At 36.8% G+C, this 27,240-nt stretch overlaps 1 protein-coding gene across 1 annotated transcript; it reads right to left on the bottom strand.

Annotated features, from left to right (window-relative positions):
• On the bottom strand, window positions 1-27,240 carry LOC121860214 (pinin-like). The gene is made up of 9 exons (XM_042357296.1): window positions 27,079-27,240; window positions 23,417-23,512; window positions 18,951-19,149; window positions 14,792-14,889; window positions 14,039-14,114; window positions 11,949-12,104; window positions 11,049-11,187; window positions 8,047-8,250; window positions 1-2,295 (listed from the first exon to the last, which is right to left on the bottom strand). The coding sequence occupies exons 1-9, from the start codon at window positions 27,204-27,206 to the stop codon at window positions 449-451; spliced, it is 2,943 nt and encodes a 980-aa protein (XP_042213230.1). The 5' UTR covers window positions 27,207-27,240; the 3' UTR covers window positions 1-448.

The following is a 27,240-nucleotide window of genomic DNA, read 5'->3' as shown; positions in this document are numbered from 1 at the left end:
TTATGGTTTAGTCTTTATTTCACAAAAACTCAAGCTAACATGTACTGGAAAGGAAGTATTTATGGAATTATAAACAAAATAACAAACTTGATGTTCTAAATACCATGACTGAATGATGAAAACATTTGCGGTAAGATAACACAACTTTTTTCAACTATACAGTAATAATTGCATATTATCATTTTCTAAAATGTTCTTAATCATTAGATAGGATTCAGCCATGGCTTTCTCACTAGTTTAGGTGGAACTGTAAAGCATATGCCTAATCTAATGACTCCTTCAAACTGATGAGTCTCTTCTGAGCAATGTAATGATGAACTCACAAATAAGGCATTAAACAATCACACAAAAAAAAATCATGTTCCCTCTATACTGTACAGCATTACATGAAACACACCCATAGTCTCCCACTCAATGCCACAAGTTTTCTGATTACAGCTTGCACTATCTATCGCCTATCCTTCCTGGTTCCCCTTCTATCCTTATCCATGTTCCTACTCCCACTCTTCTCCCTCCTCCGTTCCCTACTCCTATCCCTTTTCCTTTCTCTACTCCTACTCCTACCATTCTTCTTAGCTCGATCTCTATCTCTTCGCCGTTCTGCATCCCTTTCTCTAACCCTGTCCGCTTCCTTTGGTTTACGTAATTGTTCTTTTTCCTTTCCCTTACCATCTTTATCCTTATTCCTCTCTTTCTTTCCTAAATCTTTCTTGGACTTATCATCATCACTCTTTCCTTCTTCTTTCACTTTCCCCTTGGCTGACTTTCCACCATCTCCTATTATCTTTGCACTGATTTTCCTTACTTTTTTCTTTTTTTCCTGTGTTTCACTATCACTGCTGCTATCATCACTTCTTGACGCTCTCCCTCCCCTTCTTTTCTTCCTTTTCTTTTTCCCATGATCGGAATCCGAGTCTGTGCTAGAGCTAGAACTCGAGTCACTCTCAGAGTCTGAGGAAGAACCAGAAGAAGATCCTGACGAAGAGGATGAACTGTCAGAGTCTGAACTATCACTATCGCTACTTTCACTGGTTGTGTCACTACTGCTATCATCACTGCTACTGTCATCTGAAGAGCCTGAGTCTTTCTTCTTACCTGGTTTGTCCTTTTTTTTGTCTGCCTTTTTCTTGTGTTTATCAGCCTTGGGTGTCTTCTTTTTATCTTCTCTGAGTTGTTTGACTTTAGAAGATTTCTTGGGAACCTCAGCAGGTTTTAACTCCTCCTTTGGCTTCTCCTCTGGCATTTTAATATTTTCAGGATGAGGATCTTTATCCCACGGAGGTTCAGGTGTCTCTGACATAGTTGTATCTGCTTTAGGAGCATCAGTTTGCTGATCATCATCTTCTTCCATGTTTTCTTCAGCTTTGTCATCTAATTCTGGTGCTTCAGGAGGAACAGCAGAAGGGGAAGGAGGAGGAGAAGGCCAATTTGAGCCCATAAATGGGGAACATGTGTTGTAAGGAGGGGAATGAAATAGGTTGTAAGGAGGGGAGTGAAGTGGGTTGTAAGAAGGGGAAGGAATTGAGTTACAAGATGGGAGATGGGGATCTGGGGCATCATCAGGAGGTAGTGGAAGTGTAGAAACAGGAGGAGGAGGAAGAGGTGGTAGGGGCTCTGTAACAACAGTGGCAGGAGCAATTTCTGCATTTTCATTCTTCTTGGTTGTACTGGGTGTTTTGTCTGGCTTCTCTTCCTTAATGATCTTCAAAATTGGTCTCGAGTCAGTTGAATTTGTCTCATCATCTTTTTCTATTTTTATGTGAACTATAGTTGTTGCCAAGTCAGAATCAATGTCTTGTACTTTGTTTAGGTCTTTACCTTTACCCACTTCCTTCAACTTTTCCCTTTCTGAATCTTTAATGCTATCCCGTGATCTCTCTCCTTCCTTTTCTTTATCCCTACCACTAGGCTTATCCTTTCCTTTATCCTTCTCTCCCTCTTTATCTTTTTGTCTCTCTTTTTCCCTATCCCTCTCTCTTCCCCTATCCCTATTCTTCCTATCCTTATCCCTGTCCTTACTCCTATCCTTCTCTTTGTGTTTCTCCTTCTCCCGACTCCTATCCTTTTCCTTCTGCCTACCTTCATTCTCCTTTTCACTGTCATTACCCCCACCCACTGTAGTGTTTGGTGCCCCACTTTCCTCAGTCTGATTTGCAACTATCTCCACCTTTCTTCCCCCATCCCCCCGCCCATCTACCTGGACTACCATACGCTCAGTGTCGTCGTCATCCTTACCTGACAGGTCTGCCTCATCATACACTAGCTCTCCCTCCTCAGCCTCGTAATCTAACAAATCTGAAAAAAACAAAATTATATCTTAAGCTCACAGTAATCAACACAAAACAGTTTTAATATGGTCAGCAAAGTGAACACTCAATTACCTTTTATCTTCTTTCTGCCATTCTTACAAACACTGAGACTCAGAAATAATTTAAATAGTATGTATTACAAACAATTATTAATTTTATATTTAGCTTCATCAAATAAATATTAACTTTCAACCTTAATTTATAAGTCAGAACTGAAATGTTAGCTAGACATTTTATGTAGGATATGACCTGCAGCTTTCTTACATTAAAGTCTAGTGGGGCACTTCAATATGCTAACAGCAAATTATCAAGTAAATTGTATGGTACTTAGGAAGAACTATTACCAATACATCATGGAATAGTAAAGAGGCATTGAATCAAAGGATACAACCCTCAAAGTCACCTGTGGGCCACTATAAATGGTGTAAATTCTCTAACATGTTCACAAATAGACAATGAAGAACCGCATGAACAATCAATTTACAGTCTTTCATGGTGCAAGAGAAACAAGAACTACCCGAGTGATAATGAGTACGAAATAAAACTCAGGGTGCTAGCTAGGAATAAAATCTTGGTGTGAGCCTTAAGTGTTATGAACCATATTATTAAAACACTTTTGCTGGAGGGCTAACTTAGACTTGTAGTGGTGTGAGTTGAATACAACGGTTTTGGAACTTGCAAATCAGATGTAGTTGAAATAAAAAATAAAAACAGCCTCTCACCACCAACCCTAAATAAAGTGCTACTGAACCCAATATCAGCATCAAATTGGATATTATCACCCCACAGGCCAGACATCTATTTATCTTATAGAAAACTATTCCCAAATAGGAGATTGAGCTGTTAACACCACAAAATCTGTGTTTCCCTAACACACAGACAGACATGGGGTAATTTACATTTGAACTTATTGTCAAATTGCTAAACATTTATCAAAGGAAACAAAGGTGAACAACAATTATGTTAAGAAAATACAAAATACAAGTTAATAGCAGCAGACAGTAACCAAACAACTGATCGTAGCAGGCGAGCAGATGCACCCACTAGGAATTCATTTATTTTTTTACTTATTTTTTCTTAAATAACAAAGCAAGTTCAACAAAGCCTTATTTATGCATAGAAATATAAAGTGTACTAACAAATAGAATTTAACACTCACCTGATACGGTGGATGAAATTGTTTATAGAGGATACTTAAAGTAGTGACAGTGGTACGTATATTTTGAATATTTCATTACAATAATTTAAAATGTAATCTATGAAATATATTAATAGCTTTTTGTAATAAAATGTGCTTTGAGGAAATAATTAAGGTAAGATAAATCTCTACTGACTGTACTGTACAGGAAGATCTCAAGAAAATTTTTACATGGTCTGAAAAATGGCAGACGAAATTTAATGTGGACAAATGTAAACTACATAGTCTAGATGTAAACAGAGAAACCAGATATCAGATGAACAACATTGTTATACAGAAATCTGACCAGAAAGATTTAGAAGTAATGATAAGTAGGAATCTTTAACCAAGTCAACAATGTGTATTTGCTCGAAACAAGGCTAACAAAGTACTTGGGTTCATACAAAAGTGTGTTAGTTACGAGACTAGCGAGGTTATCCTAAAACTATATCTTGCGCTTGTGAGACCCCATTTGGATTACGCAGTTCAGTTCTGGTCACCATACTACAGAATGGATATTGAATCCCTAGAAAGAATTCAAAGGAGAATGACAAGACTAATCCTGGGCATTAGGAACCTTGAGTCCAGAGACAAGTTAAAGCATCTTAATTTGCACTCCCTTGAGAGACATAGAGTGAGGGGCGATATGACCAAGGTGCATAAATGAAAGTCGAGGCTAAACAAAAGTGATATAACAAAGGTACTCAAACTATCCAACCAGGAGGAAACTCGTAGCAATGGTTTTAAATTAAACAAATTTAAAGTTACGCACGAGATAGGTAAACATTGGTTTGAAAATAGAGTAGTGGATGAGTGAAACAAGTTACCAAACATCATCATTAACTCGAAATTGCTGGATAGCTTCAAATATAGGTTGGATGGATATATGAGCGATAGGGGTTGGGTGTAAGGTAAATGGGACTGCCCAGTATGGGCCAATAGGCACCCTGTAGTTTCCTCCATTCTTATGTCCTTAAGTGCATCTTGATGGTAGGGGGGTGAAAGAAGCCCTCTTTATAACTGACAGGGCTTGCACCTATTAATCAAGTATAATCCGACATTTTTTGCTAGATTGGGATAGCTTCCTGTTTATATAACTTATTGGATATTAGTTTATATATGGTAAAATTAGCTTTGTTTAATCAAAGATGTTACAGTATTTATAAACTTCAAGAGAAATACTTGAAATGTGCAGATAAAGACAAATTAGATACTTTGGTCATATAATTAGGGATGAGGGAATAATAAAAAAAAATATTAATGGGCAAAGTTGAGGGTAGGAGGGCCAGGGGAAGGCAGAGCCTGGGATGGATGAATGAAATTAAAAACTGGGTCCCCAGAAAGATACAAAACCTTAAGAGGGTTTGTAAAAACAGCCCAAGAATGTCGGATATTTTGTTTAAGACTTTTTTTATAACAATCTTTGTAGTAAATTCATATTTATAACACAAGTTGAACAGAATCCATGGATAAAAGTTTTACAAATTTTTTCTAGCCGTAAATATTTTTTAACGCGTCCTCGCACTACAAAAATATCATATTTTGGAGGGTTTTTTATATATATTCATTGAAACAAACCTTTACATAAACTATTCAGGATCATCTTGGTATAAAAAATGGGGGGGCCCCCACTTCTAACTGAATTCACCGATTCTATAGACTCCGGTGAAAATATTTACAGCTCCTCCCCGACTTACGACCTGCCTCAGTCGTACCAAAATTTTGTCAAATTACGTATTTTCGAGTCCCAACGTCAGTGATTGCGCTGTGTACTGACAAAATTTTCGTTTGTAATTCACTTTAAAATGGCTGGCAAGCTTAAAAGTGAGTTTTGTGGTGCTGAGAAGAAAAAGAGACACCCATTTTAGATTTTCTATGTATCATTTAAGCATTTTCGACTTACGACCTAGATTTGGGTCCCTAACCTCGTCCTAAGTCGGGGAGGAGCTGTATATATTTTCTTCATAAAAGATTCGAGTTCCAATCATATATCTCAAAATATTGTTTTTAAGAATATTTTATACAAACAACCTTATAGAGAATTATAACGATTCTTTGGATAAAAGTTTATACACTTTATCACTAGCTGTAAATATTTTCACTTGTGGCTATGGCCTAATATAATGGGAGTGATAAGAGAACCGAACAAAGTAGAAGAGCATTTCATATGGTATACTGTACAATATTATCGCACTATAATATGCCTGTTTATAAAATGTAGAAGTACAGGGTATATAGTACGTGTTGAAAATAAAGTACATGTACTCTACTCATTATTAACTTATCATGAGGCAGTCGAGTCTTGGGTTGATTCTACAACACAATTTACATTACCTAAGGTAATTAACTGTATGTACTGTGCATTATTTATATTTCTTAGATACTTCACTTTAGTGCTATTGAGCAACCACCTCCACCACAGTGGCAGCCCTCACTTATGCAAACTTTTTCCCATACTAACCAGATTTTATTTATTTTTTCCAGGTTGAGATACATGTGCCCAGTGCAGAACCCCAGTCCTGTTTACAAGGGGATTCGGATTAAGCGAGTCCGAGTTAGAGGGCGTTTACTGTATCGTCAAATGGGGAACTTCAGCCGAGGCTGGGAATAAGCCCAACTATTATGGAAATACACATTTGTTCAGGCCAGTTTCACTTATGCTGATCTTTTTCTTGAAAAAACATCCACTAGCATTAAATAAGGACAGTTTGTATTCAGATAATCAAATATGATTCTACCAATACACTGTGATCAAGCAAGTTTTCTTCATTCTAGATCTGTAGTATTCAGCCACAACTGATCTTATACTGTATAAGGTAAGCATGCTAATATCCTTCCAGCACATTTTAAATTTACAAATATTAATATATAGTGTACATTACAATTTTTAATGCAAACCCATCAGATAGAGCATTAAGAATATCATACGAATTAATCTGTAAGTGTTCATAACCCGACCATTTGTTCCCCCAGATTCCTAATGCTCTAAAAGAGGGAAGTAGAGTTCCTTAAATAACAAAAAAATTTAAAAGAAAATGTACAGCCCAAGTGCTCTAAAAGGGGAGACAACTGTATTATACATATATAGTAAACCCTCGAAGATCCGGACCCGGTAAATCTGGAATTCGGACAAACAATATGGAGGTTCTGGGCTAAGAAGCCTCCCTAAGAAGCATTCCCAAAACAAGGTGAAGGTAGTTTTAGGATTAAAGTTTTTATCCTATAAAATGTCACAGACTAAACTTAGCAGAACATAACCTGAATTGCTCAAATCCTTGTAAGATAGCAAATAACTTGAGTACAGACATCACATAGTTTGCAGAAGATAAAAAAAAAGTTAGTCCTTTAGTGTCGTACATACAAAATGAGTACAGCAACATGTTGCTCAAAATTATGGCTTTTTCACAGGAAAGAGTCTGTATAACTAACCCCAGTAGTCAGGATAATGTGTACTGCATCTTTGGTGTTTTTTTATATCATAATTTATCGTTTTTATACATTTAATACATTCACCAGAAGATTCGGACAATCGGCTTTTTCGGACAGGTGCCCCCCTTTTAGTCCAGATCTTCGGGGGTTCACTGTACAGTAATATCTCCGTTAGCTGGAATCCCTTAAACCCGGAACTTTCCGATATCCAGAATTGAAATTTTCTAAAAAAATCTTTTCCAAGGCCGGAATTTTCCAGAAAATTCAGGATTTGTGAACGATTTTCCGAGGGGCACATTGTCCAGAGATTTCCAAGGAAATTTTCCCTATACCTGGGAAAACTCCGGGAATGGGGGGAGATTTTTTTCCGGGTTTGAAAGATGAAAATCAGGCACATTTTCCGGAAATTTTTGAGAAAATTTTTCCGATACAGGATAACCGGAAAATTCAGGGGATGAGGGATTTTTTGCCCGGCTTTGAGAGAGTCGTCTCATTATCCGGAAGTCTCTCATTCCCGGAAGTGCTCTGCACCGATTGTTCCGGCTAACGGAGATACCACTTATATACTGTATATACAGTATAGTGAAAAATAAAGAACAGGTGTGGTAAACATAAAATATACCAGTACTACCCGACTGAAAAATCAAAACTGTGGAAGAACTTGATCTTCTACTTCCTTCAACAGCAGTCTGGCTTACCTTATTACATATACAGTACAGTAACCTCATGTTTTGAATTCTTTCTAAAAACAAAATCTAGTGACTTAACAATCAGAAGATAAACTAAAAATCAATAATATATATGCATATGAATTTTAGTTATGAATATGAATTTAAGTTTACACCTAAAACTACGAGTTATACGCAATGCATTATCACACCTGAGGAAGGTTGCACTACAATGCAAGATGTCTGAACTGATACAAACTTGCAAGTCACCTGTTAAAGCAAGTTAAAAGGCCTCTAACTTTTGGAAAGTGTGACAAAATCCAAGGCACATGGGTCATAACAATCCTGTATGTATATCATTCAAGAATATTTGTAATTGCTAAAATATCAATTTCTGACAGACCTTAATCCTTTTACATACACTGGTAACCTCTGATAAGGAAGAATGCTTTTATTAACTTACCTGCACAGTTATCAAGAGAATCATTGCCACCCCCCTCCCCCTGCCTGTTGACCTCTGAGCGGACCCCCCTGCGCACGTACGTCTCCTCCTCCTCCCCCCCCTCTGCTGCATCCCTGCCCTCCTCGCCCTGATCCTCCTCCGCACGAGACCCAAGAATTTCTTCAAGTTCCTCCTTCATGCGCTGACGATCCTGTTCCAGCTCTCCTACATAGTGATAAGGATATTAAATACATGAATACACAATAAGGAGGATAAAGGAACCAGAGTAAGATGATATGAAGGATAAGAAAAGGAAATAAGAGGAAGTCTATTACTTCACAATACATGTACAGTAAATGTTAAATTTGGGTTTAGAACCAATACTTTCCCTGTAATGATACATATCATCCTTGCATTCCCCACACACATAATGTCCACCACAACAATTACCTTCTTTTCCCTTAATGGATTCCCTTTATCATGTTTATAAATTTTTTATATATGGATGACAAAGCACAAAATGAGGAGTCTCTTCCATTTTGCCTATCGTATATACTCGAGTACAGCTCGAGTTTTTATGAAAAAAATTTTATGCAAAAAGTAGGGGTCAAACTATATATGCAACAAATTTTTCAGGAATTAAAATTCATTTATTTCCATGGGTCATTTATGGTGAGTGATGGCCACCCAGGCACATGCTCACAGTAGGCAAACCTTACCAGTAAGCTCCTATGACCAAGCCTTGCCTACCATTTCTCTAGATTCTTTCTTTATGTTACTACATGAAGAGCATTACCTCATTCACTATATAATATATGCCGTTTTAAATCAACAAAACGTGTATAAATGAAGATTTACATATAATTTTCCCGTTGTTTGAGTCTGTTAACAACTTAACAGCACTAGTGGCATTGCTGCCAAGTTAAACAGGCCATTGAAGCCACATCCCCCTAACTCTCTCTTTATCAGGCCAAGCTGTGACCTATAAGTGTTATGGTTATTTTTCAACTCATAATTTGAGTACATACACAGTATGTAATTTTCTTCAATCTATTTTTTTTTACTTAGTTACATGCACACACAATATTACCTAACAGAATGTGCCCCCCCTCACCAAAAAATAAAAATAAATACAAAGAAAATCATTATCATAAGGTCAAATGCATAAAGGTAATAAACATTTGAGGCATTGCATGGAAAAACTAACACAAGCACCATTCTCATTTTTTGTCAGGAAATGCATTCAAAGTTTGCAACATTCAGAAATTGATAACACGGAAAGTATTCTAGTTAGAATGTTGCTGTTTGCTTTAAAATGAAGCTGAATGTTTGTAAATTATGCAAATAAATTTTTGCAACGATACTGTTAACCTCAGCTTACCAAACCCAAAATAATGTTTCCTTTATGTTTTGTAATAAAAACTCTGGTAAATATTTTTGTTTTCCAATCATGATTATCATAATAAAAATACACCCTAAATTGGTTTCCCACTGTGGGAGGTTTCACTGTCATCAGGCTCTGGGACACCGATTCCCTAGGTGGCTTCTGAGAATAAAACATTACTGAAGGGAAGCCTCCAATCGAAGTAGAGGGCTCAGGCTGGGCCTCAACGTAGTCACTAACACTTGACATTGTTGTGTAGTGACAATACACAACCACATTTGGCGATATTAATAAAGAAAAGCATGCCCCCTTAGCACGAGATGCACCTCCTCTACACTCAAGTTTCAAGACAAGGACTGAAAAAATTGCGCCACGAGCCCTGTCCGGCATGCAGTTCTGCTTGCTGATTGGCTGCCTCCCCCAATAAAACTCCCTTCTTGCCCACAAACACACTTACAGCCTTATGATAATAAGGCCGTAGGTTTCACACAAAGAATTTGGCGGATGTGATACATTTACCCAGCAAAAATGGTCAAAAATGTCGCTTAGATGAGATATGGACCAGAGTTAGGTTTTTGTCTATGGACTTTTAACTATATGATCATTGGTATTTTTGCACTTCATCCATCACCTCATGAAAATAGGGTGTTTTAAGAACCATTTGCAGTCATGAACATGATTGTGGCCTGGGTGGCACTTGTGCTAGTTTCTCCACACAACGCCTCATTTCTTTGTGTGCAAGAGTTGGCACGCTAAGCGGGGAAGGTGGGTCGGCAGTGTGCAGGTTCTCAGCTGTCTCCTGTGTGTAATGAAATTATTGACAAATATTTTGTCATCCAGCAGGCAAATGGCAATACAGTACCTGTGCAGTATTTTCATATTTTATTTTACAGTACAGGTGCTGGTTACTGGTGGGAATTCAGTTTCTGAGTTGGTAACACTGTTCATAGCATCAACTGTTATACAAAATATGTCAAGGATTATACTCTGTATTTCACAAAAGCTAGGGTTGAATTGTACAAAAGGTACTGTATATGAAAATCTAAGAGATTCTTTTTTTTTTACCCAAAATTCTGAGGTCGAAGTATATGAGATCAGTTTATACATGAATATATAAGGTATACAATTCTTAGATTTACCTCCTCTTCCTTTGATTCACTCTTCCAACCCTAAAGATGGCAAACAATAAGGACATCCTTTCTTGAAATTCCCAAACTGTAGATTTTTTGTTTATTCATCCTTTCCCAAGTCAATTTAGTGAGTGGCAGCTGAGTGGATACAACAACTATCTCCTGTCATGGGTTCATGCCTGCTCCGGGGCACCCCCAGACCCCAGTTTAACCTAAATTTACAGTTGGAAAAGTGAAGGATGTCAAGTCCAGTGCCAGCCATACTGCCCTAATGGATAATCAGACATATGGCACCCACTTTCATGGTCGGTCACTAATTATTGGACAAGTGTGTTTCAGCAAATAATATGGTTGCTAGCCTACTTGCTTCAAAACTCTTCAATGATTTCATTTTCTTTCCTTCCATTATACTACATAATTATAAAACTGGTTGTGACCAACTGAAAAGGAAGTGGGAAAACAAAACAAGTTAAACATGGTAACCACGAAAAACTCTTTTTTTAACTCACTTAGAATGATGTCATGTGTAGCCCGCACAAGGCTGGTGGTCCTGGCACTGTGTTGGCGGGGCATCCAGAAGATGGGTGGTGTAGACTCTGTGCGTATAAACTTTGATAATTTCATCTGGTGGGCCTCCCAAACCTCATGCTACAAAAAATAAATAAATTTATATATAAATAAATAAAAAATAAAATATAATAAAATCAATATCACCAATAAAGCAAAGTTAATCTACAGTACAATTATTAAGTTACACCAGTGTTTAAGTTGATGAGTAATCAAACTACAGGTACTCTCACCAAACATGAGGATCAAATATAAATGTGCTCAATCTATGCATCTCCGAGAATATAGCATTAGCGGTAGTAATAAATTTGGAAATTGTACCATAGCCTTTATTTTATCAAAGTACAAGTACTTCATCCACATTTGCCTTATAGGAATAATAACACTCCTTAAGTAATGCACCTTTAAGAAAAGCCAACAAAAAGCATAAAAACCCAGGTGTAGAAAATTTCAAGTTGTAGTTAGGCCTGAAAGCTGAACTTTTACCTATTAAAAATTTTACTTTTGACTGCAAGATATTTTGGTCTCCGAAACTACAGTAATGAAATAAAAAAAACCTGCTTCGGTTTGCACAGTGAGCCACCCCACTTTACACCAACCATAAAAGCCCTTGGCTCATTTTAAAATTACATAAGTGAAATCTAGTCTTTCATATCATCCCCTTTCTTATACTGGCATGCATAATCTTTTATTTTGACTCACTGGTTGGGTAACATAGAACCAATTTTTTTACTAGCCTATTAGAACATGATGCAAATTGCAATTTAGCATTTTACAACCATGAACAGTGGACTATAGTAGTGCAAAATGAGTTCCTCAGAGGTTACTGCATTATAACTGACCTCCTTTACACGAGCCATCTTGACGGTTAGCCGTCGAATTTGTGCTTGCCTCTCCTTCCTTTGATTGAAAAGCTCCAGGCGTTCACGTCTAAGTTCTTCCTTTTCTGCTCGACCCTTTTCTTCCAGTTTTCTTTCAATGGCAGCACGCTGCTCTTCCTGGAGATTAAAATAATTATCTAAAAAAATACTTGATTTGTGTCCTGCACTGTCAATATACTTGAACAAGACCCAGTTAAACAAAGTGATTGTAAAGTAAACTTTAAAATTTCCAGTATTTATCAAACCAGAATTCCCAAGATACCATAATTTTCAAGGACCCCCAATACTAATTCACTTTTAAGAAACCAAAATGTAAACCGACTGTGTACAGCATGTAGCAGTAATACACAGAACCTATAGTCATTCTCCAGCATTTGAAAGATGTCTGCAAAAATTTGCACTTCCCAAATTCAAATAATAACTTACATCCTACAATGATGGCTTCAAATACTAAGAGAAAAACATGGACAATCATAAAAAACATGAGTTCTGTTAGATCTCTTTGTGTAATGTTTCAATACAAAACACAAGTACACCAGTGGCACAGCCATCTAATCCTTCAAGCAATTATTATTGTAAATTTCAAAGGAAAAATGTATAATTTTAATAGTTAAATTGTACACATATAAATAAACAAAACTAATACACAGCAAAATTCTCAACTGCATCATAAATGAATGAATACAACTACCATAATTGATCCATAATACAAGTACCCTGTACAGTACTGTATAATTCCAGACCTCGTAAAATTAAAGAATAAAAATTAACAATTGTCAGCATAAAATTTGATTTTGGGTAACTTCAAGAGGATGATTTGACAATTGTAAGTGCAACCAATTTCAAAATGAACTCTACCTTTATATTTAAATGTGCCATGAAGCACACACACTAGCTGAGAAGCTATTGTCATGGAAAAGTAAAACTATTCCCATACTAAAAAAAAAATTACCGTTTTTGCCAGCCTATAAGACATAAATTATAAATGATTTCCAAGTGCTTTTTAGGGAAAAAACATCAGATTTTGTGCATGTACAGTACTGGTAAATACAGTACAGTATATGGGGGGTACTGGAATACAGTAGGTTATCATAAGTTTTGGATTTGCAATAATACATACAAGGGATTCGTGCATTTTCACGGGTCATTACGGAAAACAATAGTTACCTGGTACATGTTCGTATGTCCTTACCAGTTAGTTCCTTTATCCTAGGCTTGCCTATCATTCCTTTATATTCTTTCTTTATGTTGCTACATGAAAAATAGAACGTCATTTGCTATATATGCCACTGTAAATCTACAAATACCTGATGCAAATGATAAATTTACTAATTATTTTATTTCCATTTGTGTTTGTTTACATTTCTGGTGGTATTGTTGCCAAGTCAGACCCACCACTGTAGCCACAACCCCCTCACCATCTCGCTGCAAGGCCAAGTGATGAGCTATGGTACGGTTATTTTTTCAACTCATCTCATATTTCAGGTAGATACACAAAACTTTCTTCTTCTTTTTTTTTACTAGGTTACATGTACACACAATCCTACCCCTGTACATGTGCAAACAAAATAAATAAATAAATAAATAATTATCATAAGGTCAATAAAATAAAGGGCATAAACATTTCTTCATGTACAGGAGTTAGCATGCTCAGCAGGTGAGGAACGGGAGCAAATACAGTAACAGGAGGACAGTCATGACCACAATAATCATAAATGTACACCCTCCTATTAATAAGAGAATGAAAAGTGGACTGCTTTAGATTTGGTATGTATATACTGTATATGAAATAATAACTATCTAACATGCCATCAATTACTAGCATGAATAATATTTAATCCAAAACTCTCCTGAACCAAAAGTGTACAGTATATACAAAACTACGGTCTAATTCATTTTTTGTGCCCCATGTCAAGTCTGCTGGAGTGAGTGAACCATTCCAATAAAATCAAAATCTTCTCGTATAGTATAACTAATATCAAAATAGTAATACATTGTTTTCTTAAAGTATAACACCACCCTACATTAAACAGGTGTCAAAATACTCCTACCTTATCTTTTTGCTTGGCTTCATCATTCTTGAAACGTTTAAGAGTACCAAGCAATGCACCAAACATGCGGCGATTCCTGAAAATACAAAAATTAATATTATATAGGGGGGTGGTTGGGAGAGTAAATGGTGCAGAATTGTTATTGTAATGGGCAAACAGTTCAATAGTCATGGGTTCAATTCACTTTTCAGAAGGTAATACTGTACATGATAAGTATGCAGTGTTTGCCAGTACAGCAATAATAAGAAAATCATGCCAGCAGCACCCTAACCGGGGCTTAAGGGTTAAGCCCAATCCTTTCATCATATAAGAGTGAGATGTTAGCTTTGGAAAGATGGTTAAGGGGTGAAGCATTACCTATTACAGAAAAGGCTCTAATCTATGAGGAGTCTGTGGGTTCACTTTGTATGTGATATGAGAATTCATGCTTGCTACATTAGCCTCTGGTTGCTATTCACACTTTTCTGGCAATCTTTTCTGACCATTTTGTATTTCAAAATATGTGTTTTCCTTGGTCTACCCGACACTTGTGGAGCATATTAGACAGATAACAGAGAACTGATATATGTTACTATGTTTCTTAAAACTTACTGTATATATTACAAGATATATCGACTATTATACCGTATACAAGATACAGTATATAAACTACTGTACCTCCAAATCATACTCTTCAAAATGAGAAAAATTAAATAAAAATTGCAAGGTACATTATCATCATTTTAACAAAATCAGGATAAACCTTAAACTGACCTGTCTCGTGAAGCTCTGTCCTTAGTCAATTCTGCTGCAGCTTCAGTACGAGACTTGGTGTCTGGCTGTGGGCGCGCAACAGACGAGGCCAGAGATGGCTGTTGGTAAAGAAACCAAAACATTACCTTTCTGTACTTTAACTGCTGCTAATTACTTAGTATTGTTTGGGAAGAATTTTGAATGTTGTACACAATATGAATAACGGACTACTGTACAGTATACTTAATCATTTGAATTGCCTGCAAAATTATTATCATACGATGAACCTTAGATTGGTAAAATAGATTTCAGCATTAAATACAGTTTCATTTACCCAAGCATTCCAGTCAAGACAATGGTAATGTGACAACAACAAAACTTCTGTGCAAATGCATTTAGGCATAAACCTTAAACTGCTTATAATGAAAATGACTATAATGACTCTGAAGGGGATATACCATAAACCCTTTGTACCTCAACCAGGTATACCAAATGTGGTCTTATAATGATGAGATATATCTGTGACATCACTTTGGGGGTGTCAGATAGATATTGATACAATATAGTGTACATTGTATAAAATCAATCATCGCCTCATCGGTTACCCTAAATTTATCAGAATAAATACCAAACGAGGTCTCACAACTCATTAGTTTATAGGCCCAGAAAACTCATAATAAAAATCAATATCAATGTTGTTTTCATACTGAAGCTTTAAACTATATATATTTTTCTACTAAAAATCTCATGAACATCCATAAACCAAGAGCACATTAAATACAATTGTCATTAAATTAAATTTGACCTGAATCTTGTAGAGTAAATCGCAGACAAGATGATTATTCCACTTTCATGGATTCAATGATAATCCTTTCAGAACAAAATCAGAATTTCTAACTTCAATCTTGGGTTAAACTTACTTTAACAGAGAAAAAACAGCATTGTAATTACAAGCCTTTTTCTGATATGCCACACAGTAGCCAGAATGAGGGCAAACACAGCCCACTCAATGCCATGCTCTCCTACCAATTGTGTGTACTATAGCTGTTTCATTGATGTTCATCCCCTCCACTTCTCATACTAGACCATCATTTATTCTCCTTTTTGAGCTTTTCCCCTTACTACTATTTACTTCTGAATTATGCAATCTTTTTACCAATTTTTCATATCCTATCTTCTCAATATAACATCTCGGCAAACCCTGTCACCTTTCTAAATATGGAAAGTAATACCTATATGGACTGTTAATGACATGCAATGCACCTTGCATGACAATTGAGCAGTTAACAAAAAGCAGAATATATATATTGTACAGTACAGTGGTCCCTCGGTTAACGAACGGTTCGATTAATGAAATTTCAGTTAACGAATTAGCTCCCAAAAGAATTTTCAGTTCGATTAAAGAAAAATTTCGATTAATGAAATCCTTACGACAAACACATTTTGTTGTGCGCATCAGCTGATCGGCCAGTCCGCCAATATAGTAATCAGTTCTATGTTTACATTCATTTCCAGTGGCGTAAATATTAAGAAAGTTATGCTCTTTAATATTTCTGCATTTTTTATATTAAAATTATTGGTCATTCTGAAATTTATTTAACATATTAATAATATATACAGTACTACAGGGAACAGTTTTTGTGCGCCCATCAGCTGATTGAATCACCCAACAACGCTTCTTAGTTTAACTTTGTTTACAGTGGAGTGAACATCCAGTTTGTTGGTCTCTTGAATAATTTTTTTTCATTTTTACATTAAAATTATTGGTGGTTCTGAAATTCAGTTAACATATTGACAATATACAGTGCAGAAATTATTATGAAACACGAAGAAGGCATTAGAACCAACGCACTCTGTAAAGAATATGACATGTATTCATCGACTGCCTCTACAATCAGCTGTTTGATATGTAAACAAAGCTGCCGGGAATACGACAGACACACCTCAAAATAAGTTAAATACAGTATTCTATTGTTTATTTATTATTATACAGTATACTGTACAGTACTGTATTTAGTTTATATTTAATGTTTTGATAATTCTATTAACAGTAAACAGTAGTACCCAGATTTACGCAGTCAATTGAACTCACAGGGTACCGCGTCAAGTGAAAACCGCGTCAAGTGAAAACCGCGTCAAGTGAACGACAGAACATATGGGATTAATTCCAATAGAGACTGGCCCGACCCCCAAACTCCACTTTTTGACGACACACAACTATGTTGTAGTAAAAATATTATCTTAACTTTATGATGGTATGCACATACAATTAATAATTAAGAGAAATATCAATAATATTAGTTTTTTTAACACTTACATTAGTAGAAAAGATGGCTGGGCACACAGGGATGAGGGGTTGGTTCCGAGGCAGAGGGCAGATTATTGGCTCTCACATGTATCACTTGTATCACTATCCACCACATAGGCTTGCAGGGCCTCTGTCAAACCCCTCAAAGTCCATACAAGTCCATATCCTAACTATCACTGACTTAGGCCGGCTGTGGTGGGTGGCGGGTGAAGAACTCAGTAATCTTTTGATGACTGGGCGACCTTGTGCGCATCCTGCCCGCGCCGCTTCCCGCGTATATGAGTAGATGCACAGCGGAAAGTGAAAGTTCGGTTCTGGCGAGGCACAGCGTAAATGAGAAATCACGGAAAGCGAAACCGCGTAAAGCGAGGTAATACTGTACAGTACTTTGATTGTGCTTATTCTGTGAGTTGGAACCAATTACCCAATAACCCAATGAAATAATAGATTCGGTTAACAAGCGACTCTGGAACAAATTGTGTTCGATAACCTAGGGACCACTGTACTGTATATTATTGCCAAAAATACAAATGAACAATTTATGAAACCAAGAGCACGGTTATACAATAATTCCTAATCCAAGACCACTATATTTCATACAAGACTATGGTTCTAACCCTTTCGCTGTGACATAATTAATTAATCAGGATATCCTGTGTGCGGACATTTTCAAAAAATAAAAGTAAAATCTTTCTAGTACAGGTAACTCGCGTTTTACGCGCATTTGATTTAAGCATGTTTGGAATAACGTGATTGTTCAAGTAATACCAAAAGGTAATTTACGCGCACCAATTTTTTAAATAACGCGCTCAAAACAGTTTAAATTTCTCCCCCGTATTCGCCTGGTCGCCTGGCAGCGGAGTCGCACGTGATGCCTAGTGAGGTGCTTGTAAGTTATTACTATAAAGTCACAGTCATATCAACATCAACGATTTTAATATTAATAATAATTATTATAATAATGTAATAATAAAGATTATTCCTACTAATGCTGAAGATAATGAAGTATTCTGTACAACAACTGTGACCACGTCCAGCAAGCTTCCCGCGTATCGCTTCCTCAGTTCACACCAGCACTACTTTTTCTCTGTGCTCTCATTTGCATTGTGTTTATCACGTACCTTTTTAGTGTTAAGGGCTGTTTTCCCCATTGAGCATGTCTGGAAAACGTCCATCTGCCTCCTCTGGGGTGCCTAAAGCTAAAAAGGCACAAAAAACAATCGCAATGGACGTGAAATTAAATGTGATCACCTACTTCAGAGGACAGCGTGTGTCGGAGGTTGGCCGCGTGCTTGGTTTAAGTGAAAGGACTGTTTGTACCCTGTACGGTATATGATGGTTCCCCTAACCTGTACCATTTACATGTACAGGATATTCTTATGGGAAAACTATGTTTAATTTACATGTTTTTGAATTAGGCGGTGGTTTTCAAGAACATAACCCCCGCGTAAAACGCAATAAGTATGTAATGAATTTCTTTTGCGGAGTTCAACTACAGGTACTGTATACATATTTCAACTTTGTCGAAAAAAATTACATTTAATACAGTCACATTTTTGCTCATCAGACCTGCACGCCAATTTTAAACCACATGATCATATACAATACAGCCACAGTGATAAGGAAAAATGTTACTGTATCATATATGATACAGACCCAGCAAAAGGGTTAAGTAACACAACAGCATCTGAATAAAGTTTGGTTAAACTATCTTCAAGGATTGAAAATTCTGGATAAGACAAAAATTTAATAAAAAATGGCTACACAATGACTATACCGTATAACACATCTCTCCTAAGTGAACCATTAGAATGCTCGAAGCGCAAAAAAAAAAACTTATTCTTCCATAAATTTTAGAATAACTTATCTTACCTTTGGTGTCTTCTCATCATTGTCAACCACCTCTTGCACTCTTCTGCCACGAGTTTCCCCATGTACCTCTGCCCTCAGGTCACCATGAGACTCAACTCTGGGATCTACCCGGTGATCACCACGGAAATCACCCCTTAGATCACCTCGGGGTCGACCCCTAGATTCCGCATGTTGCTGGTCAAGCACTACAGCTCCCAACCTGGTCAGCAATTTTTAAATATTATTAAATATAGCATGGAACAGAAATTTATTTGATATTCTAGTTAAAATAGTACAGTTAACAACCATACCTCTAATTTTAATTACTTTCTACACATAAAAAAACTAAAGTCAACAGTGTAAGGAGTGAGAACCAAATTATGCCTTTAATGGTTTTTCACACTAATGTCATTGTTTTTATACTCCATGAAGCACAGGGAAGGTTAAAGGGGAACTCCAAGTACAGTACAGCTATATTGTTCAATAACTGTATAATATTTCTGGAGATATGAGATTCTGGTACATAACGAGCCAGTTTCAGGAAAACCAAGCAGTTTGCACAGAAAGATGTCCACTACAGGTACTAGGGTCCACTGCAGGTCAATTGGTCAGTCATTATTATTTTTTTTTAAACCACGTGATGCCATCATTGTCTTGTGGCAGGTAATGTACAGTGGTCCCTCGGTTAACGAGCGCCTCGGTTAACGAGTTACCTCCCATAAGATTCATAACCTCGGTTAACGAGTTTCTTACGGGCAGACCTCAACATGTTTTCGCTTGCACTTGGCAGTCAACCAGCTGTAGTATTAGTCCGCCAATACAGTAATCGGTTCTAGGGATTAAATTCCTTACTATTTTAGTAAATATCAAGTTTATACTATTCAATAATTTTAAAAGTTTAATATTAATTTTTTTAGTCATTTTAACAATTATTGAACATAACTGAAGGTTAGGTCACTAGTTTCTGGCGCGCCATCCAACCTGTTAACACACCAAACAAGCGTTAGTGTCTCTCTGTTTTCAGTGGAGGTAACATCTTGCTTGAGACTCTCTTCAATTAAACGGTTTTTTTCTGTGTTTGTAAGAAATTATTGGTCATTTTTAAATTTATTTTACATATTGACAATATATAGCACAGTGCAGTGTTATTTTAAAGAAAATATTCTTTATTTACAGATAGTTTAAACTTAAAAGATCACGTGTTGACATTGTTTGAATCCAACATGGGGCCTAAGAGATCAAGAAAAGCGATTTCAATCCAAACCAAGCAGGAAAATATTAAGAAACATGAAGAAGGCATTAGAACAAATGCGCTATGCAAAGAATATGGCATGTCGACAATTCTTGCACAGAAAGACAAATTTAAAGAAGTGAAAGTAAGAGACAAATCTACCAGTGTTTAAAGGTAGAGCCCTAATTTCAGAAACAGAGAGGTTACTTCTCATCTGGATTAGAGAAAACAGATGAAAGGTGATTCTGAATTCATTTGTGAAAGAGCCAGGGAGATTTACGAACATTTAAAGACATATAAACCTGGTTCTTCAGGAACAGAATTTGAAGATTATCGGGCCAGCAAAGGCTGGTTCGAAAAATTTAAGAAAAGTGACATTTTCAGTGTTATTAGGCTACTAGTGCTGATAAGGAAGGGGCAGCAAAGTTTTTAGTGGAATTTAAAGAACTGATGGAAGAAGAAAATTATCTTCCACAGCAAGTGTTCAATGTGGACAAAACTGGGCTGTTCTGGAAAAAGATGCCCAAAAGAACATTCATCACCAGAGATGAAGCCTCTTTACCTGGGCAAAAACCCATGAAAGACCATCTCACTCTATTGCTTGATGCCAATGCTTCAGGGGATTTCCGACTGAAGCCTATGCTTGTCTACCACTCTGAAAACCCCAGGGTGTTCAAGCAACAGAAAGTGGTAAGAGCAAAGCTTGGAGTTTATTGGAAGTCCAACCATAAGGCATGGGTGACAAGACAGCTCTTTAATGAATGGGCTGTTCAGGTGTTTTGCCCTTCTGTCAAGAGCTACCTAACCACCAATAAACTCCCTTTAAAGGCTCTTCTCCTCATGGATAATGCTCCTGGTCATGACCCTGAACTTGCCAGAACTTTGGAGTATCAATTTGACTTTTTGAAAGTGTTGTTTTTGCCTACATCAATCATACAGCCAATGGACCAGAATGTGATCACCAACTTCAAGAAGTTATACATGAAGAAAATGTTTAGGAGGTGTCATCAGGCAACTTCCAATGATCCTAAACTAACACTGAAACAGTTCTGGAAGACACAATTCAACATACTGGAGGCTGTAAAATTGATTGTGTCATCATGGCAAGAAGTCTCCACTAGATCCCTCAATTCTTCATGGAGAGCACTGTGGCCATCAGTAGTCCATGATTTTGAGGGATTTCAGGATGACACAGAGTTGGACCAGGAGATTATGTCCATTGGTCAGTCACTGGGCCTTGAAGTGGATGAGGATGATGTCGAAGAGCTTGTGATGTCTCATGAGGAGGAACTTACTCCTGATGACTTGAAGCAACTGGATGAGATGTTAGAGGCTGACAATGGTGAGGAGGAAATGGAAAGTGATGACCATATGACAACTTCAGAGTTGAAAGATGTGATTTACCACTGGGAGAAGTTCAGGGAATTGGCTTCAAAGCACCCAAATGTGGAAAAATCTGAAGTAACTTTGTGTCATGTTGAGGACACAATGGTCTCCTTCTTTAAACATAAGTTAATGATGAGGAGGAGAGATGCCCCACAGACCACAGTTGACACTTTCTTCAGTAAAAGGCAGAGGGAACAAGATGCTATCCCTCAGCCTTCCACTTCAAGAAGGAAAGAGGATGATGCTAGCCCTCAGCCTTCCACTTCAAGAAGGAGAGAGGATGTTCATGGTGGAGAATCTGTCACTCCAGAGGTTCCTGACATTTTCATGGAAGGTGACTCACCTTCCAAGAAGCAGTAAAATGCTTCTCCTCCACCTTCGCTTCCTTCTCTTCTCCCTTCTCCTCCACCTCCCACATCAAGCATCATCATCCAGGAGCCTTCTATATACACACCTCAAAGTAAGTGTAATTTTCTACCTTTTTTGTTGAATTTAGGCAATTTTCGGTGAGCTGGAACCAATTACCCAAAAACCCATTGAAACAATGGTTTCGGTTAACGAGCAACCTGCTGGAACGGATTGTGCTCGTTAACCGAGGGACCACTGTATGATTCAATAATCTCCAGTAGTTTCTACATACTGTACATTGTAATGGATAATAAAGCAATAAAAAACCCACCAGTTGGCCCTTTGTATCTAATCCAATAAACATTTGAAGGACCCTAAGGTTGTTTTGTTAATCCTTAAACTTTTGCCAAGTTTAGTGAAAAAAATCTCATGAGTTTACAAAGCCATCACTATCTCATGTACAGTACCTCATTTCATAAATTTTGTCCAAGACTGAAGAACCAAATCTTCAGCAATTTCTATGTAATAAGCAGTAATAGAAAATTGAGAACAAACAACAATCTTCCAGTCCCATATGGTTTCACAAGTACTGTACTGGACTAAAAATGGTGCCTTAAGGGGGAAAGTCAACTATCAAGAAACAGTGTACATACTAATTAAAATTACACACCCACACATGCAGGCACACACACACACTTAGCTGCTACATAACAAGCACTGAAAGAGAAGATGCTGAAGAGGGAATGCAAAACTATTCTCCCCCTTCTTACACCACTTAAGTCACTCAATACAGTATACTGGCCCTCTCAACTCTGATCATCATCATGATCATCTGTCAGTTTGGGGCAAAGCTGCTACATCTTCCTCACCACTGCCACCACCTGAGATCGCCGTCTGCAAATTGCTGTTCTGCACCATAACTGCATCCAGTCCATATGACCACACACTTATTGCTACAAGAACAGTCCCACTCCAGCCATTTAAAAAACATCAACAACTCATAGATAACGTGTTCACTCCTTGCCAATCTCCCTTTTGTACTGTAGCTACTCTGAAATTCCTTGTGAAATCACCCTCTCCCAATGTCATTATGTTATACAGTATTGTATATGTACAGTCGGGGTCAAAAGTCATGAACACTTGACAGTATTTAGCAAGTAAGTACCCGAAGATCTTAGGTATTAAGGAGTTTTATCCCATTTTGTGATTTTGGCATAATATGTGATGACAAGTAGTGTTATTAGTATATCCCAATCATATATGTATAACTCAGAAGTAGATGCCAGATATTGCTAAGTGCTCAAGACTTTTGACCCGACTGTACAACATACCAGTATGTCTTTTGTATATTTTCAGCTTATGGCTGATTTACAGACATCCAAATTAAAGAAATTTGAATTTTCATGCAATATATAATTTAAAAATTATAAAGTAGATTTGTTTACAAAATATGACTACAGCCGATTACACATTTTTTTTCAATCCAGTTTTACAAATTATAAAACTGCAGAAAAATGCTTACCTAGCAAAGACCCCCCCAGGGGGTCTTCGCTTAGTTGGAGGCTCATCCTCTCGTCCACCGGAAGAAAGGCGGATTCTCCGTAAATCTGCGCGCTGGCTGAAAAAATTTATTAATGTATAAATTACTAACTAGGATGTAGCCTCTGGGGAGGCAAAGCACACTAATGTTCAAAATTGATGGGGAACTGCCAAACTTGAGCAAGCCTATGCAGCTCTTAACACTTTCACTCAATGTATCGTTTCTGTTAAAAGGTCAAACAGTTCAGCTGTTGAATGAAGGCCACAACCTACTCGCCATTTTCTTCATACATACAGTCTTTTCGCTTGCTCCCTTTGTGCTGGTTACACTAGATAACTATGCTCAGAAAGTAAATGTTCCTCAAAAGTTACAAATGAGACATTTCAAAGTGAGTACAGTATACAATATGAACACCAAAATTGACAACAAATAGTTATGAAATGTAATAAATTCTAAAAAGTTGTACATCCAATTGAATAAATATTGCTCATTGTCATTTGGCAGTTGTGTTCCTAGGCCAGTATTGTACACTACTGAAAAAGAGAAACCAGTAAGGACTAAGACAGGTTTCCATAACACAATGGGGTTACATTCCCAGACAGAACCAAAAGTCACCCCCTCCCCCTTTATAATATTTTGTTTGCTGTTCATTTGTGGTCTATGATGTATTATCTGTACAGCTAAGTACAGTACAGAATTGTAATAAAACTACACATACTCAGGAGGGTACTGAATATTTACCATATTAAGAAAATGGAGGACAAAACAGTACAGTACTACATTAAAGGATCTTTACAAATTCAAGATTGACAAACACCATTGTTAAAAAAGAGGGTGTTTAATGCCACATTATTTGGTCAGTTTTAATAAATTTAAAGTAATGCATCATTAAAATTTGATTGGCATTTATTCCAAGTACCTGTAACAGGAACCAATATACAGTAATTTTTACAAATTGTTAAAAAATACAATATCGTTTTTTTCCAATAAATTTTAATTTATTTAAAGGATTTATGATTAGTTCATTTCTTAATAAATTTTGTCATGCAACATAGAACATTAAATATATACCAGTAGTTAACAATTATTAATAATAATACACGATTGGTATTGGTTTATAAACAATAACTATTACATGTTAAATGAAATGTGACAGACCAAACTTAGAGAATATTGTATAGAGTAACACTGAATTAACAAAAAGACCTAGAACAATGGCAGTTGTGAAAAACAGCAGTAGGAGCTGAACAAAACAGGAGGTAGGAGTAGGACTGGTAGGAGCATAAAAATACTTGGGAATTCATTTTTCATCAGGGTACAGTAGGTAACTTCAAGATGTAGTGTTAAATTGCTAACCATATTATGAAAATTGTATCCATATGCTTGGTCATAATGGCTTTGAATTTAATTTTAAAATTTAATAGTGACAGTCTTTTTAGTATCAGTGGTGATGAAAATCTACTTCTGTATAAATCATTAAAAGCATCTTGAAATAATAAAAACCAAAAAACTTATTAAAACCAGTGAAAAAAATTAATATTAAAATAATAAAAACAATTATAATTTTTGGTTTAATTCAGCCAAACCTGCTTTACATTTACTGTACAGTACTATAATGCTGTCCAAGGGCATAATATATTTTCGTATTTTTTATAATAAGCATATTTCCAGGGCACAAATGATGAGGGAAATTGCAGGGTAAAACAAAGTGAAAAAAATGATCATATGACACTTAAACAATGTCCCTACTTGCTTTGCACATGAAGAAATTAATGGTCAATTTGTAGTTTTGACCAACCACGGCTCTCAAGTTGAGCAATGTGTTTTTTTAGTGAATTAGAAAATTTTAAGACACTTTTCTTCCAAGACGTTTCCCTCACAAATGACTTAAATATACCAAGGGATCCAAGGGGGGCGGAGCCCCCTAGTTAGGTTAGGTTACCTTAGGTCATTTGAGAGGGAAACGTCATCAAAGAAAAATGTCTTAAAATTACAGAAACCATCAGAAACGCACACTGCTCAACTCGGGTGCTTTGGTTGGTTGAAACTACAAATTGAACAAATTAATTATTTTCCAAAAATATTCCTCCAAAAAATCTGCTAAGTCACCATAATTTGTCTGTATGTTTACAACTGACCTGCTTGGTCCGACCATACACTCACGTCCACAAAAAAAATAAATTACACCATTGCGCTTCAACTAAGTTGCTTTCATTGGTACCAAATATCAAAATTAAGTACTTTTTTTTTTACAGGGATTAGCCCACATGGGCACAGGTCACTGACGCCTCTTTTAAAATACTTACTATAATGATAAGACATTACTGAAAATGTTTCTAAACTTGCTGATTAGCTTGGACCCCTGTTCCAGTGTTACCATTGTTTCTCCTTTCCCATGCAAGAGTTTTCTCCTTTGAAATGGCAAGTACAACATGGCCTTTATGCCCCTTCAGGAAAATTACCAAAACAATCGGTTAAAAATTGGTGACTGACCCACAGACGAGTTATTTGTTTTGCTTTTTATTTTCTTACTTTATTTTCATCAGTGAGTTCTGATATGATAATCATTTCTTGTGGAAATGCTTCATTTGGTAGATAATTACCGTAGGTGCCCAGGCGAACACCACTTTGTCTTCTCGGTGATAATGAGGCCGAGCTCTAGAGGAGTCGTCTCTTCCCGCAGAAGTCTCATTTTTACACTGACATGTGAAGGTTGTCGCCGGTCTTATATGGACGAAATTTGCGAATTTAGGGATAAATACAAAGAGATCCTTCAGTTTTTCAAATACCACGTCATCATTCCTTTAAGTAGAAAGTATTGTTCACTGCAATACCGTGAAATAGAACTGGGTTTGTGTGCTAAGTCAGTTATTGATTGGAAACAATCATTCATCACTTCCACGACGCCGTGGTTTACGTTTCCTGCCATCTCAATAACAAAATAACAAATCACTCTGCCACCCAGACTGCATAAGCGCCGATGCTGCTGGATGGTCTCACGTCCAGAAAAACCTCAACTTACACCATATCGTATGTTCTTTCTGTTTAATATACCGGGGATCCAAAAATTAGGTAAGGTTAGGTAGGTTTGTTTGGGTAGGTTGGTGAGGTCTGTTTTTCATATCCACTAAGGTTAGGTTATGTTTATTTTAGAAAACAAACATTTCTTAACACATTTGAACAAACTACAACAGTGTACACTAATAAAAAGGTAAAATTGCGTCGTTTTTAAAATCGTTTTCTATGAATTTCGGCAGCGGGTTAGTGATCAATAATTACCAAACAATCAATGAAAAATAACACTATTTTGCAAGAACACACTACCTACGGTACGGTAGCCTAAAAATTTTAACTATTAATTTGGGATCAAAACCATGTATCTTAAAGACGAGTCATCAGTTGGACAAGCTTCTACCACAGCAAAATACAAAATACTATAACATGAACTCACAATCAAATCAAACATGCCATGTCCCCTACCTTTTTTACGTCGCAAAAAGACAGAATTTAGTATTTAAGAAATTAATATATAAATTTTCGGGATTTTATATCCTGACGCCCGACACACGAGGACAAGACGCCCATGACGAGACCCAGACACACCCTCACACCTCTGATCCAACCATTAATAACACTGCATTTACCTTGGGTCATTAAAATCCCTGCCAGTCAGCCTGCGCAGATTCTCATCAACACCTTTTAAGTCTTGCCTGGCTCTCTCTATCTCCGTTTCAATGGTTGAGACCAACGAGTGTCCACCAACAGCCGCCATCTTCACATACCGACAGCCTACGACTAACACCGGT

Source organism: Homarus americanus, unplaced genomic scaffold (assembly GCF_018991925.1).
Source record: "Homarus americanus isolate GMGI-L3 unplaced genomic scaffold, GMGI_Hamer_2.0 scaffold21914, whole genome shotgun sequence".
Taxonomy (NCBI): Eukaryota; Metazoa; Arthropoda; class Malacostraca; order Decapoda; family Nephropidae; genus Homarus; species Homarus americanus.
Note: the sequence above shows the minus strand (reverse complement) of the source record. Positions and strands in the feature narration are given on the sequence as shown.